General features: G+C 40.9%; 1 protein-coding gene and 1 non-coding gene across 3 annotated transcripts in view; both read left to right on the top strand.

Annotated features, from left to right (window-relative positions):
* Positions 1-254: 254 nt before the first annotated feature.
* Positions 255-20,528, top strand: part of IARS1 (isoleucyl-tRNA synthetase 1) — a 194,401-nt gene continuing 174,127 nt past the window's right edge. The window contains exons 1-7 of one of the 2 annotated variants that reach the window (XM_045023399.1): positions 255-322; positions 5,133-5,224; positions 9,025-9,127; positions 12,866-12,992; positions 13,898-14,054; positions 15,430-15,549; positions 17,245-17,327. In XM_045023399.1, the coding sequence (XP_044879334.1) occupies positions 12,874-12,992; positions 13,898-14,054; positions 15,430-15,549; positions 17,245-17,327 (479 nt within the window). In that variant the 5' untranslated portion in view covers positions 255-322; positions 5,133-5,224; positions 9,025-9,127; positions 12,866-12,873. The remainder of the gene's footprint in view (positions 323-5,132; positions 5,225-9,024; positions 9,128-12,865; positions 12,993-13,897; positions 14,055-15,429; positions 15,550-17,244; positions 17,328-20,528) is intronic. The other variant, XM_045023400.1, reaches the window with a different exon arrangement.
* LOC123375250 lies at positions 9,187-9,321 on the top strand. Its single transcript, XR_006581371.1, has one exon. It is a non-coding gene; the product is annotated as a small nucleolar RNA SNORA84 (small nucleolar RNA).

Here is a 20,528-nt window from a genome sequence, read left to right as displayed (position 1 = left end):
CAGCCTATTTCCCTCTGTCACGCGTGGGGCCTCCCAGGAAACGCCCCTACAAAACCCAGGCGTGGTTCCAAGGCCACTCACGTCACTTCTACCCTCCTTCCTTTTCCTCGCCCTATCTCTTCACGGCGTCACATCCCCCATGATTTACAGTTACCAAGAGATCCGCTTGGCCAATCAGAGGCTGCCTTGTTGCGGCCTGTGTATGGAGTGCGGTGATTGGCTACAGCAGCGAGGCGTGTCCCTTTGCTTCCTGTCATGCTGCCTTTCGGTTGCATCATTTCTAGCCGGCCGGTTGGCGGGGCAGTGGAGGGCGAGGTGACTGGTGAGTGCGGGGAGCAGGGTGAGCGAGCGGGTTACCCGGAGGCGGGGTGGAGCGGCGCTGTGCAGGGGGGCTCAGCTGCCCATTCACTCGCAGTGACCCCCCCCCAGTGGTACAGGCTGTTGGGGTGGGGACTGAGCATGAGGGGGGTTGTGCCTAGGAGGTGAGGGGAGCGCTGGGCCTTAGCAGTGACTGGAGGGAGGGGTGTGAGCGTGGGAGGGGACATGTGCCAGCTCTTGAGGGGTTAACGGGTTGTGTGGGCCCCACGCAGGACCCTGTAGGGGAGGCTGCGAGTGCCTGGCTCTTAAGGGGTTCTTGGTTTGTGGTAGTAATGGAAGGAAGGTTGGGCAGGGGTGTGTCTGTGCCCAGTTCTTGAGGGGGTAGATGGTTAAATCCAAAGCAGACTGTGAAGAGTTACAGAGGGCTCTAACAAACCTGGGTGACAGGGCAAAAAATGGCAGCTGAAATTCAGTGTTGATAAATGCAAAGTAATGCACTTTGGAAAACATAATTTCAAGTATATATGCTAAATGATGGGATTTAAATTAGCTGTTACCGCTCAACAGAGAAATCATGGAGTTATCCTGGATAGTTTTCTGAAAACATCTGCTCAATGTGCAGCAACAATCAAAAAAAGCTAATAAAATGTTAGGAGCCATTAGGAAAAGGATAGATAATAAGATGGAAAATATAATGCCACTATATAAATCCATGGTACAGCCATCCATCACCTTGAATACTACACGCAGTTCTCGTCACCCCATCTCAAAAAAGATATATTTGAAATGGAAAAGGTACAAAAAGGCAACAAAAATGAATAAGGGTATAGAACAGCTTCTGTATGAGAAGAGACCAACAAGACTGGAACTATTCAGCTTGGAAAAGAGATGACTAAGGGGGGATACAATAGAGGTCTATAAAATTGTGAATGGTGTGAATAAGGAAATGTTAGGCAGTGGGTTTAAAACAAACAAGGGGAAGTACTGCACACAGTCAATTTGTGGAACTTGTTGCCAGGGGATGAGGTGAAGGCCAGAACTATAACTGGGTTCAAAAAAAGAATTAGAGACCTTCATGCAGGATAGGTCCATTAATGGCTATTAGCCAAGATGTCCAGGATACAAGTCCATGCTCTGGGTGTTCCTAAGCTTCTTACTGACAGGTGCTAGGACTGGATGACAGAGGATGGCTCACTTGATTGCCCTCTTCTGTTTGTTCCTCTTTGAAGCAGCTGGCTTAGGCTACTGTCAGAAGACAGGATACGCTAGATAGGCCATTGGTCTGATCCAGTATGGCCGATCTTATGTTCTTAACCTTTATCCCTGAGAGTAAAGGGAAACTGCTAATAATGAATACAGTCGTCCAAAAATTGCATTATAAGGAAATATGTATTGTAATAACTTTTAAGTTATTAAAACTAATATTTTAGAAAGCAATTATAATAAGGACAAAATTGGACTACGTGCTTTATATGTTTCTCTCAGCTTGGAAAGTGAAAATCAATGAAGCCAGTTTCTTTTTGAGGTTCCCAAAACTGCAATGTTCAAGTGGCAAACAATGCATTGATGGTAAAGATATCTGTTTAATATATGGGAATTTTAAATTGTCAGTGCCTTCTTAATTTTAGAAATATGAGATCTTAATATGCCTCATGTTTTACTAAACTTCCATGAATTTGATATTTATTCTTTACTTACTGGTATTTTTAAAGATCCATAGAATGTAGTTACCTGTTTCCCTATCACCAAGTAAGCAACAAGTCAAGGAATTAACCAAAGGATGCTAGATAAAGAAACTAACATTTCTTGCAAAGTTGAGTACATTGTAAGCATTCTACTTGTGCTGGCAAGTTAAGGGAAATATACTCTTAAGGAAGGCTGACATTTAACTAGTTTAACTGTAATGGATTTGACACCTTTCCCCTGGGGAAAAGTTACCCAGATGCCCCCTTTGATCTGGAATAAGCATCTTTAAGAACGGCCATACTGGGTCAGACCAAAGGTCCATCTAGCCCAGTATCCTCTCTTCCAACAGTGGACAATGCCAGGTGCCCCAGAAGGAATGAACAGAACAGATAATCAAGTGATCCATCCTCTCTCGCCCATTCCCAGCTTCTGGCAAAGAGAGGCTAGGGATACCATTTCTGCCCATTCTGGCTAATAGCCATTGATGGACCCATCCTCCATGAATTTATCTAGTTCTTTTTTTAGCCCTGTTTAGTCTTGGCCTTCACAAGATCCTCTGACAAGGAGTTCCACAGGTTGATTGTGCATTGTGTGAAGAAATACTTCTTTTTGTTTGTTTTAAACCTGATGCCTATTAATTTCATTTGGTGACTCCTAGTTCTTGTGTTATGAGAAGGAGTAAATAACACTTCTCCACACAATCACGATTTTATAGATTTACCTCAATATATGCCCCCCTTAGTCGTCTCTTTCCCAAGCTTAAAAAGTCCCAGTCTTATTAATCTCTCCTCATACGGCAGATGCTCCGTACCCTAATCATTTTTGTTTGGCCCTTTTCTGAACCTTTTCCAATTTCAATATATCTTTTTTGAGATGGGGCGACCACATCTGCACGCAGTATTCAAGATGTCGGCATACCAAGGATTTAAATAGTGGCAATATGATATTTTCTGTCTTATTACCTATCTCTTTCTTAATGATTCCCAACATTCTGTTTGCTTTTTTGACTGCCTCTGCACGTTGAGTAGATCTTTTCAGAGAATTATCCACAATGACTCCAAGATCTCTTTCTTGAGTGGTAATAGCTAATTTAGACCCTATCAGTTTATACGTATAGTTGGGATTTTTACTACTTTTTTCTTTTTTTGTTTTGTTGGTGAGATGACATGAGGCTATTGTCAGGTGATGGAGGCTCTGTTACCATGTATCAGGAATAGCAATATCATAAGAACTATAGCATTAACCAAATCTTGGCCGTTGTTCTTTATCTGTTAGATGAAGTGACTTGCAGTCACTGCAGAGCTGTCAGTCCCTTCAATGAAGGATCTCTCTTGGTTTTGTTTGTCTGATCAAGCTACTATAAAGAATGAAAAAATTGCAACAGTAGTTGTAGGATGAAGAGATAAATTGAAGTAACTCTGTGCAGGGATTTTTAGGTAGGTAGGTGTAAACTTTGTACATTTCTTTAACAGTTTGGCCTTTATCATAATATTTCTTTAATTGGTCCTATGTATTCTGAGGCATTTCAATATTATTTCTGTAAGGAATGTGGCTGTAGTTATTTTAGACAGTGTTGCATCTTGTGTGATGTCTTACTGGGATGAAATCAAGTCCTTTTTGTTCTTCTTCCCTTTCTGGGCTCTGCCATAAATCTCTGCTTGCATTTCAATCATTTTCCCAGATTGGGATTAAAAAACTCACTTTAATCATAATAAGTTTAAATCTCTAATTGGTAGGGCTGAAACACAGAGAGTGCTATTTTAGATATAGCCTGCTGTAGGAAAGTTGGGATCCCTAATTTATCACTCCTGCTGTTTCACTGGGAGTTGCATCATTATAAGCTTTAGACAAGGTTTAGGCATATCTACAACCACATGATCTACCTATGCTCTAAGTAGAGTGAAAAGGTCCACATCCTATACTACAGTCTCCACCATTGCGACCACCAGCCAAGCTGTTTTGAGGAAGGATTGTTTGCCAATTTTTCCTAGTGTAGGTGGAACCTAAATATGTTGGAGTATCACACAGTTTCTGGGTGGCTATCTTGAAAGTTCTAGTGTGAGAAGAAAAATCATTTATGGAAAACTTTCTACAAGGTTAATCTTGAATTAGCAGCTATGTGATGAGTTGTGTACAGTGCTACTTAGAATGGAACAGAATAACTCAGCCAGAAGAGATGGGTTTTATGGTCTAAGCATAAGATTTGAAATACATGCTGGAACTGCATGTTGAGAGCCTGGTACGGCTGGCTGAGTCCTTCATCTTGATGACACAGATACATTGTATCGTATTGTTTTATTCTCCACTTGACCCTTTAGTACAAGACATTTAAAAGCAAGTTGGCTGTGTGGCAATCAAAGATCCTATGATATCCTTTGCTGTTGGACAAATTCCCTCTCCATATGCACATGTTAAATTGCGCTGTTCACAGGTTGTCCGCCTGGCTCTTACCCTCAATTCTAGCAGTGGTGGATTTTCAGTGTTGAGATGTGATAGTATTTCATTTTCTTAACTCAGAGAATGTGCTCAGCATTGTGATTCAAAGAGTTTTCAGCCTAAAAGAGAGAAAATGGGAAATGCTGGGTATCCAGTCTTGTGTTTTTTTTTTAAGTAATTTACTCATATGTCAATCTTCAGGAGGTGTTTGTATAAGGGGAAGATGGAGATTTGAACTAGCCTGGGGAGGGAATTTCATACATGCGGAATCAGGCATGGAATAGAGAGTGGGAGAAGATGAATAGAGCATGAATGATCACATCATGACATAGGAAGGTGATGTGGAACTTGACTCCAAGATAGCTGAAGTCAGTGGGATCAGACCTATAGTTAGGGTTCTGTAGGACTTTAGAAACTAACTGATAGTGATAAAAATGTACATAAAGTATTTTGATTGTAATATTTTACTTTTTCCTAATTTTACATACTTTGGGTTGCAGCTATGGCAAAAAGTGATTCGTAATCTTTTTTAGTTCGCAACCCACACAATGGCTGAAATATGTTAAATCCACTATTCTAAATTATTTGAATTGTATTAATTTATGGTATAATTAAATTATTGATATATTTTAAATAGAATTTTAGTAGGCTCCTGATTTTAATGCTTATGTAATTATATTTCCCTGTTCTAGGTAAGAAGGCTGCTATTTGTCTGTTAGCTCTAGCACCATCAGTACAGATTGAAGAACGCCATTCCCACTGAATGTTGTCTCCTTTTAAAAAAGTATGTTAAAAATTTATTTCTTAGTAGTATGGTGTTTACATTTAATTTGTTACTATTCAGTAATAGCACTAAATAGTGAAGTAAAGAAGACATGAGAGACAGCAAAATCATAGTACTCGTACACATGTATGTATATTATATATATATATATATATATATATATATATATATATATATATATATATATATATATATATATATATATATTTCAAAATCTTATTTCTTTCTTAAATAATTAACACATAGCTTAGTGTTTCATTCTGTGTGGAAATGTTGTCTCATCAAAAGTAGGTATAGAGAAATTTCCACAATAAAATACTCTCACATCACTAGCAAAAACAATAATTTCTGCCTGCAAAATTACATCAGTAGACTCAGAAAGTAATCATGTCATTTTTTTGCTTTATATATATCTTTTTGGTTGCTTGGGGTTTTCTGTCCTGAGCCATTTTATCATATCAATACCTGACTTGTATTGTTAAAATGCCATCAATCTCCTATATCTCTTTTTACTTATATGATTTTAGCAGCATCAGTAGTGGGTGGCAGTTGGTATCAGTTCTGAAAGATCCAGTGTACATTGCTTTTAAAACATTTTTGGAGACAGAAGTAACCTTTTTGAAAAGAACTTCTCGTTTAGGAAGTCAGTTAAACTCTGAAAAATTCAGCTTGCTTGGTTTCATGCTTTCATGCCAGCAGAATGAGAGATGCACCTCTACCTCGATTTAATGCTGTCCTCGGGAGCCAAAAAATCTTACTGCGTTATAGGTGAAACCACGTTATATCGAATTTGCTTTGATCCACCTGAGTGCGCAGCCCTGCCTCCCTGAAGCACTGCTTTACCACGTTGTATCCGAATTCGTATTATATTGGGGTAGAGGTGTATTAAAAACAAAAACTGTTTTGACCAGTAAATGTAGAGCCAAAATCCATACAGCTTTTATCATCACTCTGGTTAAGACACTTGTTACAGACCCTGGGGTACAATCTGGACTTGTGAGACCACTGTGCCTCCTTAACTCTGCAGTCTGGGCTGGGCTGTCTCTTAAAGTGCTATGTTAGTGACAAGCCGCAAACTCCTCCAGGTGTTGTGATCACGCAGCCAACAACATGCGGAGACACACCCAGCCAAATTGCATGAATGTTCTCTAAGCAACTCATGAACTGCACACAGGGAGAGACCAGCAAACTCCCCCCTCTCGCCCCCTGACCCAGCCTTGCACCTCAGAAATGTACCATCTCACACTGCTCAAGACCTTCTCTTGAACAATGCAAATTCATTAATTAGTTTGAAACTTCATCAAAGGATAGTGGACATGCACCAGCCTTTGTAATCTGAGCACATCCTCCAAGCATTTAGGACAAACTCACTGTTTATGGTTAAACATCAAAATAAGTTAATTAACTACAGAAAGATAGATTTTAAGTGATTATAAGTGGTAGGCAGAGAGGTTGGGGTTGGTTATATAAGAAATACAAGATAAAATTACAGTCTAAGTCCTAAACCAGGAGTAGGCAACATATGGCACGGGTGCCGAAGCATGCAAGCTGATTTTCGGTGGCACTCTCATTGGCCACCGTGCTGGGAGCTCTGCATTTTAATTTAATTTTAAATGAAGCTTCTTAAACATTTTAAAAACCTTATTTACTTTACATACAACAATAGTTTAGTTATGTATTATAGACTTATAGAAAGAGACCTTCTAAAAACGTTAAAATGTATTACTGGCACGGAAAACCTTAAATTAGAGTGAATAAATTAAGACTCGGAACACTACTTCTGAAAGGTTGCCAACCCCTGTCTTAAACTTTATCAGACCAAGCAAGATTTGAATCAAGCAGTTTTTCTCACCCTACTGGATTTTGCAGGCTGCTTACAGTTCTTAGTACACAGGCTGAATTCCCTTTTCAGCCTGGGACCAATCTCCCCAATTCAAAGTATTTTTCTTCCCAAGGTTCTTGTTGCCTTCACAGTAGGTGGGAGAGGAGAGCGGTCAAGTGGTGATGGCATTGCCCCTTCATTTTAAACTCTCTTCCAGGTGCTGGAAAGATCCTTGCTGGTCATGGGGGCTAGACAGACCTCATTGTGTTCTCTCAGGGGTCTTTGAGAGGGGCCCACTGAGAGAGTAGATTGTCCTTAGTGGGCCATAAACACATAGCAGGCTAGTCCTGATATAAATCTGTGTTGGGGTTGTTAGTTGCTCCTTTGTTGCCACTAAAAGGCTAGCTGTAGGCATCTCCTGGAATTTCAACATATTTCAGTAACAAGCATGCAGCAAAACTTCATAACTTCAGAGGATAGTAATGTTAAACAGATCACGACTTCTCGAATAATATCTCACAAGGCATACTTTACACAAAACATATCATAATTAGGGCTGTCGAGCAATTAAAATTAATCATGATTAATTGCACGATTAAAAAAATTAATTGCGATTAATCACACTGTTAATAATAATAGAATACCACTTATTTAAATATTTTTGGATGTTTTTCTAAATTTTTCAAAAATATTGATTTCTATTACAACACAGAATACCAAATGTACAGTGCTCACTTTATAATTATTTTTGATTGCTAATATTTGCACTGTAAAAAACAAAAGAAATAGTATATTTCAATTCACCTAATACAAGTACTGTAGTGCAATCTCTTTATAATGAAAGTTGAACTTACAAATGTAGAATTATGTACAAAAAATAACTGCGTTCAAAAATAAAACAATGTAAAACTTTAGAACCTACATGTCCACTCGGTCCTACTTCAGCCAATTGCTCAGACAAACAAGTTTGACAGTTTGCAGGAGCTAATACTGCCCACATCTTGTTTAAAGTATCACCTGAAAGTGAGAACAGGCGTTTGCATGGCTCCATTGTAGCCAGCATCGCAAGATATTTATGTGCCAGATGGGCTAAAGATTCATATGTTCCTTCATGCTTCAGTCACCATTCCAGAAGACAGGCGTCCATGCTGATGACGGGTTCTGCTTGATAACGATCCAAAGTAGAGCGGACTGATGCATGTTCATTTTCATCATCTGAGTCAGATGCTACCAGCAGAAAGTTGATTTTCTTTTTTGGTGGTTTGGGTTCTGTAGTTTCCACATCAGAGTGTTGCTCTTTTAAGACTTTTGAAAGCATGCTCCACACCTCGTCTCTCCCAAATTATGGAAGGCACTTCAGATTCTTAAACCTTGGGTCGAGTGCTGTATCTATCCTTAGAAATCTCACATTGGTACTGTCTTTGTGTTTTGTCAAATCTGCTGTGAAAGTGTTCTTAAAACAAACATGTGCTGGGTCATCGTCCGAGACTGCTATAATATGAAATATATGGCAGAATGCAGGTAAAACAGAACAGGAGACATACAGTTCTCCTCCAAGGAGTTCAGTCACTAATTTAATTAATTAACACTTTTTTTTTAGCAAGCAAGAAGTAAAAAAAAAAAAATAGGACTGAATGGACTTGTAAGTGCTAAAGTTTACATTGTTTTGTTTTTTGAGTGCAGTTACGTAATGAAAAGTATCTAATTTGTAAGTTACACTTTCATGATAGAGATTGCACTACAGTACTTGTATGAGGTGAATAGAAAAATACTGTTTCTCTTGTTTATCATTTTTACAGTGCAAATATTTGTAATAAAAATAATATAAAGTGAGCAGTGTATACTTTGTATTCTGTGTTGTAATAGAAATCAATATTTTTGAACATGTAGAAAAAATCCAACAATATTTAGTACATTTCAGTTGGTATTCTATTGTTTAACAGTGCGATTAATCAAGATTAATTTTTTTGTCCTGCAGACTGAGAAAACTGACCTGTAATGAGGAGTTACTATATCACTGATCTTGCTCATTAAATGGTTTTTCTACACAGCTCTGAAACATTAGACTTCCATCAATTCAGGTAAAATATCTTTGTGCTGTTAAAAATAGAAAGTCTCTTTGCTATGCAGGTGAATATGTGCCCTGTGGTTACTGGAAACTGTTGTGTTGGTACAGTGCTCCAGTTAGTAAAAATGGGCCAAAAGTAATACTGTGGTTTATGCATGGAGTCTGTGATATCTTAGCAGCCTCCATAGCCCGGTTACAGTTACATTTTATTAGTATCTTGTGAACAAAAAATGTTTAAAAATATTTATTATAGTGAGTCATGAGGAATTGATGACTTCATTCAGAGAAGATCACCATGGTAGATACTGAGTAAACTTATGGTTTTGAAAGACTGGATTTCCTGGTGTTAACAATATGTGCAGATGCCTATGGGGTTTGTATTTGCTGCCAATGAGAGGAAACCATTGTGTTTGAGAGTGTGTGTGTGTAGCGGTTAAGACAGACGGCTTTGCATTTGGGGAATACTTGTTTTATTTTCACTTCTGCCACTAAATGGCTGTGTGATCTTGGGGCTGTGAGGAAAACATAATGATCCCTTCCTCCAATAGTGACATGGAGCTAATTAATATTTGTAAAGCACTCCAACATTATAGGGTGGAAACTGTTGCAGAAGTGTGAAGTATTGTTTATATTAAGTCTTAACATCTAGGCAAGGGGTTCTCACAACAATTCTTTTGGTGGCCTCAAAGCATGGCCACCAACTCTTGCTGGTAACCGCTCAGACAATTTTTCATAAAATACTTACCTTACTTTAGAAAAAAACAAATATGCACATTTATATGTTCAAATCATAGTAATTTATTTATGTAGGGTTTTTTATTTTTTCAGGTCAATAATAAAAGTAACGTACAGTTGTCTCTATTCTTTAGTGGACCTAAACAGAATAGAAACACAAATAGGGTGCTCTGCAAGTTCTTGTCTTTTTTTATTTATTGTTTCTCTTGCTTTTTTTGCTTGCATTTTTTTAGACTTGCTAGCTAGTAAGTCTGCTTCTATGAAAAGTGATATTTGTATGTTTTGTTAATATCATTTTTCACAGCAGCAGACTTGTTAGCTAGCTGGGAAGCCTAAAAAGTGATATTAACAAATATCACTTTTTGCAGTAGACTTACTTAGCTCTGGCAAGCTGGGGAACAAATTAAGCCTTGGATGGGGAGCTGGGAGGCAGCAGTGGCAATGAGAGGGCTAGTGAGCCCAGGGATTGAGTCCTGTGGCTGAGGGATGGAGCCCAGCGCTGAGTAGCCAAAGCCCCGCAGTCATAGTCCGTGGCAGGAGCATGCAGCCAGAGCCTGCTGCCCGCCACACCAGGGCTGAAGTCAGAAGCCTGAGCCCCACCGCCCTGGGAAGGTGGGCAACTCACACCAGCTGTCTGCGCCGCTGGTGTTTGTGGCTCCAAAGGGGGGCAAGGCCCAACCCCTCCTAGCAGGGGCTGCTGCTTTGCTCCTCCCTTCCCCAAATCCCCATTCAAGAGACTGTGGCCACAAGAAAAGCCCCTGGTGGCCGCATGCGGCCACGGTTGCAACATTTGAGAAATGCTGATCTAGGGTTATTGCTAGTCTTGTTAGAATACACACAAGCATTGCCTTGTTCAAGGCTCCTTATAACCATCAGCTAGTGGTTTCCCTGGTGAGCTATGTACCAGAAGATGACTTTGTGCTACAGCAATGACCAGGGTTAAATTGTGGCATTAAGCCATGTACTGGAGATGGTGCAGAGTCATGCTGTCCCAAGAGTCATTTTTCTCTAAGGAGGTACTTCCTGGAATGCACAGCTACTACACCAAGGTTCTGTGGATCTTTCTGTCAGTTGTCAACTGGCTCGACTGGCTGGCCTTGTTGGGGTGTGGACGTGCCTCCTTTGCACAGAAAAATACTTTCATCATCTCCAGCTCCGTGGAATCTTTGAACTCTGAGCACAGGGACTCCCTTTATATATCATTGGGTGCTTTACCTCCCTCCAATATTTGCACAGGGGTCAGAAACAGTCTGGCCCCAAACATGCCACCTATCTTTCACATATCTCCTCCTAAAAGGGCCATTTGTTTCTGAGGAAGTAATGATTATTATTGAGGAAAATGAGCCACCCTTACTGTTACAAATATAGTTCAAATCAGGGATTGAAAAATTCACCTACCACCTCACTTAGGTGAGTGGTTCTTGGATGTGTTTTGAGAATGATGGGTGGACAGGCTAAGCTGTCATTTTCTGCAGCATTTAAACTTTCACGTTTTTAAAAAAAAAATGAAGCTTCTGGATTTTATAGCTGTAAAAATAACCCTTTTGATCATGAATTGGTGCTGTCTTCCTGAGTAGTGCTTCTGAGGCTTCTCATTGCTGGTACTTGACAAGACTAAATACAATTAACAAGGCTCTGTCTTTTCAGTTCTGTGATTCACAAACTTGGGGCAACAGTGAAAACAAAGACTGACTGTTTCATTTTTGCTGTGGGTTGGGAAACCCAGAGCAGAAGCAGCAGATATTGGAATTATTTGGGGTGAGGCTGGGGGAGGACTAAAAGAATAGAGACAGGTAAAAAAGGAAAGAAGCTTTCATCTATCTCCACAGCCACTTAAGCAGACAGGATTTCTCCTGAATATCCCTGTGTGATTGGTACCAGTATGTTCCATAAGCACAGGTTCCACCCCAGTACTCACTACAAATTTATGTAGATGTTTTGTGAAATCTTTTGTGTTCAGACCTGAGTGTCTCACAGTCACATACTCATGTATTTCTGATGGTCAAATATTCTAGCACTATTGCATCTCCATATGCTGGAGAAATCTTGTTTGTGAGTGAGAAATAATTGCCCTTGTAGTGAGTCATTGACTCAGTCAGAATTAGAGTACAGCTTTGGGCTCTGACTTTTACATTTGGCTGTTTTTTAGTTCTTCAGGGAACTGCCAGGAATAAGCAAGAATGGGCTGTTGGCTGAAAACTTTGGCTTGATTTTTCTGTGGGCAGAGAACTCTACCTCTGAAAATTAGGCAAACGGGTTGATTAGAACTTGTTAGAGCCATTCACCAACTCCCAAGGTGCATAGTGGAGGTCTTACCACCAAATAATGGGGAGCAAAAGGAGAAAAGTAATGAACAAGGGCAGGAGGATGTTACTGAACAGCTCTGGCTGCAAAGGCAGATAGAAATTGTTGCTCTCCACTTTTCTTTCGTACCACTGATCTAATTCCCTGTCTCCTTGTCCAGACCCTTCCATCCTCATCCTTCACCAAACATCTATTGTACTCTCCTTTACATTGCCATGTTAGATTAAATGCTGATTTGGGAGCCAGCTCAGATCTCTAAATTTAAAGTGTTGAATTTGATCTGCTTTATGATGCCGGGAAGAACCACAACCTGACTAGAGGGGGAAAGCACAATTTCGTAAGTTTTGCATGGAAGTATTCCTTCAAATCTGGAAGAAAAATTGAAAAGGCATTTAGTTTTCAGTAGCCAAGGAAACCCAGTGGAAACCAACAATGAACATAACAAAGAGTAAATAGAGAACCATTTCCTCATACTATTGTATCAATATGAAACATGAAAATACTTCATAGTGTATTCAGACTGCTACCTTAGTGACTATTTTGAAACAAGCTCCTAAGCTGTGATCAAGAATCATACTGTGATATGGTGGTATATACTATGAGATTCTTTTCTAATGGCATAGTGTACTGTATTGAGAAGCTATTTATCCTTGCTTATTCTGTCTCGAAAATCAATACTTATTTTCTATGTGATATTGTTTGATCCTTATAGGAGAAAGAATGGTTCAGCAAGTTGCAGAAAACATAAATTTTCCTCAGGAGGAAGAGAAGATACTGAATCTCTGGAACACGCTTGATTGTTTTCAGGAATGCCTGAAACAGTCAAAAAACAGACCAAGGTAAAAAGCGGCATAAAAGATACAACTAGTATGCATGAAAATAAAGAACTCTTCTCCCTTCTGCTTGTCCACTCATACTACAGCTGCTGCCTCTTTTAGAACTCTATCTAAGCCAGCACCACTTTCCATGTTATTACCTTTTCTTTTTTTTCTTCCCGAAGAAGGTAGGTAGGGGTGTGTGTTTATTTATATCTATAAAATAGGGAGAGAGAAGGAGAGGGGGGAACAAACAAACAGCAACAGGCAGAGTTCACATCAGTTTTAGCTCTGGTGCTGGTATTGTATAACCCTCAGAATTACAAAAACCACAGAGATGAACTGACCAGTCAACCACATACTCATTTGGAACCAGAAGTACACAATCAGGCAGCAGCAGAGACAAAAAAAAAATACAGCACAGTACTGTTAATTTTTTTTAGTAGTTTACATTGAAAGAGCAGCATTTTTCGTCTGTACAGTAAAGTTTCAAAGCTGTATTAAATCAGTGTTCAGTTGTAAACTTTTGAAAGAACAACCATAATGTTTTGTTCAGAGTTACGAACATTACAGAGTTGTGAACAACCTCCATTCCTAAGGTGCTCATAACTATGAGGTTCTACTACACCTCTACCCCGTTATAACGCGACCCGTTAGAACATGAATTCGGATATAACGCTCTAAAGCAGCGCTCCGGGGGGGAGCGGGCCTGCACACTCGGGTGGATGAAAGCAAGTTCGATATAACATGGTTTCACCTATAACACGGTAAGATTTTTTGGCTCCTGAGGACAGCGTTATATCGAGGTAGAGGTGTATACAACTTGTGGAGCCATATAAGCAGGAGCAGCACAAGCACAGAGGAATGGTCTTCCTGTTTTGTGAGAGCTAATTTTGAACTAATCATTTATATTGCCTATTGTTTCACAGATTTACTTTCTATGATGGCCCTCCATTTGCAACTGGGCTTCCACACTATGGCCACATTCTTGCAGGAACCATTAAAGATATAGTAACCAGATTTGCTCACCAGAGTGGCTTTTATGTTGACAGAAGATTTGGATGGGATTGTCATGGTTTACCTGTGGTACGTGCAATAAGCGATCCTGCGGATATTTTTGCTATCTTGATCTTTGCATATGGTTATCTGTGCATCTGAATAATTTGTTACGTCCTCTTCCCTGCCCTCCTCTATTAACCCCCAGAATTCCTCTAAAACAGCGATCCCCAAACTTTTGAGGGTCTTGCTGCCCCTCGCCCCTCCCACCTCTCTGGAGCCGGGCCTGGGAGCAGGGCCATGGCTGGGAGGTGTGGAGATGTGGACTAGGATAAGGGGGCTGCAGCTGGGGTAGGGTCTGGGGCCAGGAGCTAGGCCACAGTCAGGGGCAGCAGCAGAGCTGCATCTGGGCTGTGGTGGGGGCCGTCAGCCAGGCCCACTGCCAGGTGCAGCTCTGCTCCTGGCCTTTCCCCCAGCCTTAGCCCAGGAACGTGGCTGAGGCTGGGGCCAGGAGTGCACGGGCCTAGAAGCCAGGAATGTGGATGGGGTTGGGACTGGAGCAGAGCTGGGGGTGGTGAGGGGCTGGATGGCGCTCCCTCCCTGCCCCTGTAGGGGCCGGCCTGGGCCCTACCGTGCTTCCCCCACACGGTCCTCCATGTCACCGCAGCGGGGTGCACCCCACACTTTGGAGACCTCTGCTCTAAAACCTTGCTGGAGACCTCCGTTTGAGTCCTTTTTTTCTTTTGTTACCCATGAGGATTTGGTTAGCTTGGGAGCCCATCAGTCACTTATAATGGAGCTGAATGTTCTGCTTTGTTCATGACTCTTGCATTATGCTGAAATATCTAAATTCCCCTCCTTGTGTAGTGGTTTTGAATTGTCCATGAAAAGGTGCTATAGAACCAAAAGCGGTTCCTATCATCTCCTTTGTACATGGAGTACCTTTACATGGTATGCATCTTTTGTTTGGCCCCTGCATCCAAAATTTGATCCTGGGAAACTGAATGAGTAATGCCTAATAATAACTTTAGTGGACTAGCATGTCATTTAGAAATTTGGAATCTTCTAAAGCAAATTATTCAATAAACTGTAAATTTGCTGTGCAAAGTACAAGTAGCTATGCAAGTCTATTGTTAGTAGTTACCATGCAAAGGATGACCGTTATTGACTTACTATGTTTGACAGCCCTTATTTCTGAAGGACAGATTCATCCATTCCTGGTGTTATTGTGTATGTGAGTACAGGTAATAGTTGTGGGAGGAGAAAACCTTGTACATGCAAAATAGCTCAAAAGTACATGCTTTTTTGCATGAGTAACTTAAACATGCAGATTTGACTCTGGGCTTTGGATGTATTTGTATAGCCATAGGGCTGGGACGAAAATTAATGAACTGGAAAATCCTGAAGATTTCACATTGCAATATGTATTGATTCCTCCCCCACCCCCCTTCCTTCTCCTCTCCAGGAGTATGAAATTGACAAAACACTAGGAATCAAAGGGCCAGAGGATGTGGCCAAAATGGGTATTGCGGAATATAACAATCAGTGCAGGGGGATTGTGATGAGATACTCTACAGAATGGAGGGTAAGTAGAATGTCAGTATTAACTCTGCCTGTGTATCTAAAATTGCATGCAATTCAGTAGGACGTTGTGGAACTACTTTTGCTGCTCCTGAGGAAGAATAGAGAAGCGCTAACAGTGGTCACTGATGACAGCAGCACTCCCAACTCTGCCTTCTGAGATAAAGTACTTAAGCTGCCAGAGTCCCTACTCCCCAGGAAGTGGGTCTTAGCATCTGCATTTCAGAATGAGTCATAAGGAATTGAGGCAAGGGGTTGTGAAATGGCATGGAATTGTTTTGATGTACTATTAAATCGCAATGTCTGGATGTTACTGTGTTGTGACATCAAAGGGAATTTAGAGAGAGAGCAAACTCTCAAATTGAGATCCACGGTTTCAATGTGAAAATCTTAGTTCTTTTCAGATTTAACTTTTTTATTAACTTTGATAAAACATTGACCAAGAACGTTGGGTGTACATCACAAATTTTGGTCAGTTTGTACTCACAAAACTTGTCAGAATTTTTGTGCATGTAGCTTAATTGTTATGGTGAATCTTTACAGATGTGCATCTACTTGATTGCAGGAATAAATGTAGTCTGACTCTTACTGCACCAGCATATATCAATATCAGGAAAGGTCTATCCTGTTTTTGATCACGTTTCAAAGTTGGCAGATCGCATAGCTACCCACCCAACAAAAGGATATCACTTATCAAAGTGAAGCATAATGTATATGTAACTTACACATTAATTGACTTATGTGCTCTGTGAGAGTAGATATGAAGCAAAGACTTGTCAGAGTCCTTGTGGCTTTAGAATGTGGCTTCCAAGTATAGGGAGGCCAGAGGAGGCAGCTGGTCCTGAAATAATTTTGTACAGTGTCTACACCAGGGGTCGGCAACCTTTCGGAAGTGCTGTGCCGAGTCTTCATTTATTCACTCTAATTTAAGGTTTCGCGTGCCAGTAATACATTTTAAGATTTTTAGAAGGTCTTTCTATAAGTCTATAATATATAACTAAACTATTGTTGTATGTAAAGTAAATAAGGTTTTAAAAATGTTTAAGCAGCTTCATTTAAAACTAAATTAAAATGCAGAGCCCTCCGGACCAGTGGCCGGGACCCAGGCAGTGTGAGTGCCACTGAAAATCAGCTTGTGTGCCGCCTTCGGCACCCATGCCATAGGTTGCCTACCCCTGGTCTACACAATGCCTTTTCCAGCTCTGATTTAGATAAATGTTCAGAGCTCTCAGACTATAACTCTGTAGAAATGGAGAGAACTGTGAAGCTCTCTGTTCTTCTCCCCATTTTGACTATCGCCATAACAGGTACATGGTTATGATAAAAAACAAAACTAGTACAGCCAAAGCCAAGTTTCTGGTGAATCGTTTGGCAGTATGCTGAGCAAAGGTCTGACCCACCAGCTACAATACACTCTCAATCTCTAAGTTTAGTTGCAGTGAGTAGATGCTTCTGTATTGCATGGCTTTGGATTTAAGGAAAGTCCTGTATTCATGACCTTTTCTTGGCATACTCCATGCTAGATAAAGTACTCTACCCTGAACCATTGTCAGGCTTGACTGTTTTGTGGGCTTGGTTCACTGATAAGGGTAGAACATGTTGCTTTTTAAACAAGCTATTACAAAGAGATAAATCTGGGAAATGTACTATGATCTTTGTTTTAAGCTGCCTTTCAAGCTGTATGTTCGTATTTTAACAGATTAGCATTACCAGACTGGGACGCTGGATCGACTTTGACAATGACTATAAAACTCTATATCCTGAGTTCATGGAGACTGTCTGGTAAGTAGTCTTAATTTCTAACAGCATCAACAGAATGCTATCTCTTTTTGAAATGCTCTGGTTATTAAAATTGTATAGTGAGATGTTTTTATTTTTTTTCATAAAGGAGCATGTTTCCTACATTTCTCAAGCAATTTTTTTTCACTACTGAGTCAGAAGTATGGAAAATAGGCGAGATGCTTAAACCGACCCATTATTTCTCTTGGAGCTTATTTCCATATACAATGTGAAAATGTGTCAGGCAAGAGACTTAATGATCTGCCTGTTCTTTGTTCACTTGAATAGAGTTTTTGAAAGAAAAATATAAAGTGGACAATAATAGAAGAAGTGGTCATTGTTAGTCTGGCTCTGAAGTCTCATCCCTGATCTACTCCATTCAAACTTAGTAGGTCTGCAGAATGACCTTGAAGATTTTCTGTGTCTCTTAAACATGTAAGAGTATCTAGCCACAAAAAAATTCCCTTCTTGATGTTTTCAAGAGGACAAAATTCAAACTCTGGATAGCTGTAGCTAAAACCCTTTTGTTAGGTTGAATTCAGATGCTGGGAATCTAGTGCTCTTTCAGTTTTGTTTTTGTGGCTCTGGGGTTTGGCAGCTTCTTGTGACTTCCCTGGAAAATCACTAGGATGGCTCATCAGCCCTCTGGTGGAATGCCAAGGATAGTTACTAGATTTCTGAAGGAGAGAAAAAAGGTATTACCTCACCTGATTTATCTATCTAAGGAGAGAAATCTTGCATGGCAGAGGATTCCCAAATTCAGCGAACACCGTGGACAAAATCATATTGGCCTTCAGGTGTTAAACTCACAAGTGGATTTATAGAGCTAAGTTTAAACTCATTATGAATGATGATGTCTTAAATTTCTCATGGGTTTTTATAGAATTTTTCTGTTGTCTCAACGTTTTCTCTTGCATGAAAAAGTAAAACCTATTTAGAGTCAAATTAAGTGGGTAAAATAAATTGCAGATTACTAATTTCTGCTTTGACTTTAAGAATGAACCGCAGCTAATTCTCTTGAGGCGCTCTGACCTGACTGTGGGAGGAAAATATGGCTCCTATGCCCTACAGGACGAGATGCCAGTATGTTAATATTGGTAACGAATGCACTGACTCACTGTCCCTAGTCCTTCAGTTAAATACACTAAGGATTTTTGGCATTAGTTTCTTAATTTTTCTACCTATTTCAGTGACTCTTCTCTTCCAGCTTTTCCCAAGACACAAGATCCTGGAGACTGATCAAAGAGCATTTCTAATAGTTACCCATGGTGTGATTGATTGGCGATCCCTCGATTTGAGGATGATCTCTACCATGGATTTACATATGGATCCTGAGGTGACTCAGGAGTCTGATCCTGGAACCGCAAATCCACCTGCAGTAGGTACAGACATTTTGTGGCAAGCCAGAGGCCTGCTGAGAGAAAGTTATTTCTTTTTCCTTCCTCCTCTTTCTCTCTCTTTTCAGCTTCAAGGGCAAGGCACTTCTTCTCGAAGTGGGCCACTGCCTGATGGAGGATATGGAGCCATTGCTTTTCCCAGCTTGATATCCACATCAGTTTTCTTAAAATACACTTTCAGTGTGTCTTTGTAGCGTTTTCTCTGACCACCACAGGATCTCTGACCAGGGGTGAGTTGAGAGTAGAGGATTTCTTTTGGGAGGTGAGAGTCTGGCATCCACAAACAATGTCCGGCCCAGCGAAGTTGGTGCATGAGGATCATTGCTTCAATGCTGGTGACATTGGCTTCAGTGAGAATGCTGGTGTTAATGCGGCGATCTTGCCACTTGACACAAAGGATCTTCCGGAGGCATTGTTGGGGATATATCTCCAAACTCTTGAGGTGCTGTCGATAGGTCACCCAAGTTTCGCATCCATAGAGGAGTGTTGGAATAACAGTTGTCTTATAGACCTGGATCTTGGTGTCCTGCTCCAGGTCATGGTCTGTGAAACGTGTTGGAGCAATTTCCCAAAGGAAGCACTTGTGCACTGGATCCTGTGCTGCATCTCACTGTCGATTTTTGCATTTTCAGAAAGTTGACTACTGAAGTAGCAAAAGTGCTCAACTGTCTCCAAAATCTCGATGGTGATTTGTGGTGGGTCATGTGTAAGGCCTGAAGCAGGTTGATAGAGCGCATTAGTCTTCTCAATATTGAGTGAGAGTCCTAGGCTTTGTTAAGATTGTGCAAGAAAATCCAGTATGGACTGAAGGTCATTCTCTGTGTGCGTGAGGATGACACAGTTATCAACATACTGAAGGTCAGTAATGGACGCCCTGAAGACTTTAGACTTCGAGCTGAGACGTTGAAGATTAAAGAGCGCCCATCCATTCTGTATTGAATGTCTACTTCATTGGGGAGATGATCTTTAATGAGTACACCTCCCCATAGCTGGCCCAACTGGCGAGGCACAGGGGTTTGCGACAGACAAGGAGGCAGGAGCGGTGATCAGGTTGGGTCTCCAGATTTGAGTGTCTTAGATGAATTTCTGTTCCAAAATGTGTATGCTAGTGAACTGTGAACTAGTGTCCAGGTTGATTTAGGACAAAGCAGGACACTGAGGCGTCGAACGTGAACATTAACATTTCTCAGTGCAAATATCATGATTCTAACGATCGTTTCTATCCCTTTGTTTCTGCTCTCACACAGAGCTATTTCAGCATTTGTCCATGTTAAATCTGTGGCTTCCTTTCTGCATTTTAACAGAGCTGTCATAGTCCAGGGGTAGTGAGTGGGGGAAGCAGGGCTGAGGCAGGGAGAATTTTATTAGAGATGGGCTTTGCTGAATGGCTGAATAGTAACCTGAATATTAAAACAGGACCACATCATGCCACTGATTCAGTCCATTGATTTAATTTAGGAATTCTGCAGTGGTACAAATACAGCAGTATAGTCCGGTATGCCGTACCAGTCAGCCATTTATCGCCAGTACACTGTACCGGAAAGATCTAGGAGGAGCAGAATGCCGGCAGCTCCTTTGGTGCGGCTGTACCACCCCCCAGCCCTTCCACGCAGCTGCATCTAGTGTCTCCTGTCTGGGATCTGTAGGCAGCCTCGCTGGAGGAGCTGCTGGCATGGGGTTCATGGGAGAACCTGCGGCTCAGGGCTTTCTTGGGAACCACAGTGGCGAAAGGAGCAGAACACCATGCTGGCAGCTTCTCTGGCACGGCTGTACCACTCCTAGCCTCGCCCCCCAAACCGCCCCTCCA

This window comes from Mauremys mutica, chromosome 7 (genome assembly GCF_020497125.1).
Source record: "Mauremys mutica isolate MM-2020 ecotype Southern chromosome 7, ASM2049712v1, whole genome shotgun sequence".
In the NCBI taxonomy this organism is placed as follows: domain Eukaryota; kingdom Metazoa; phylum Chordata; order Testudines; family Geoemydidae; genus Mauremys; species Mauremys mutica.
This window is presented reverse-complemented; position numbering and strand designations above follow the sequence as displayed.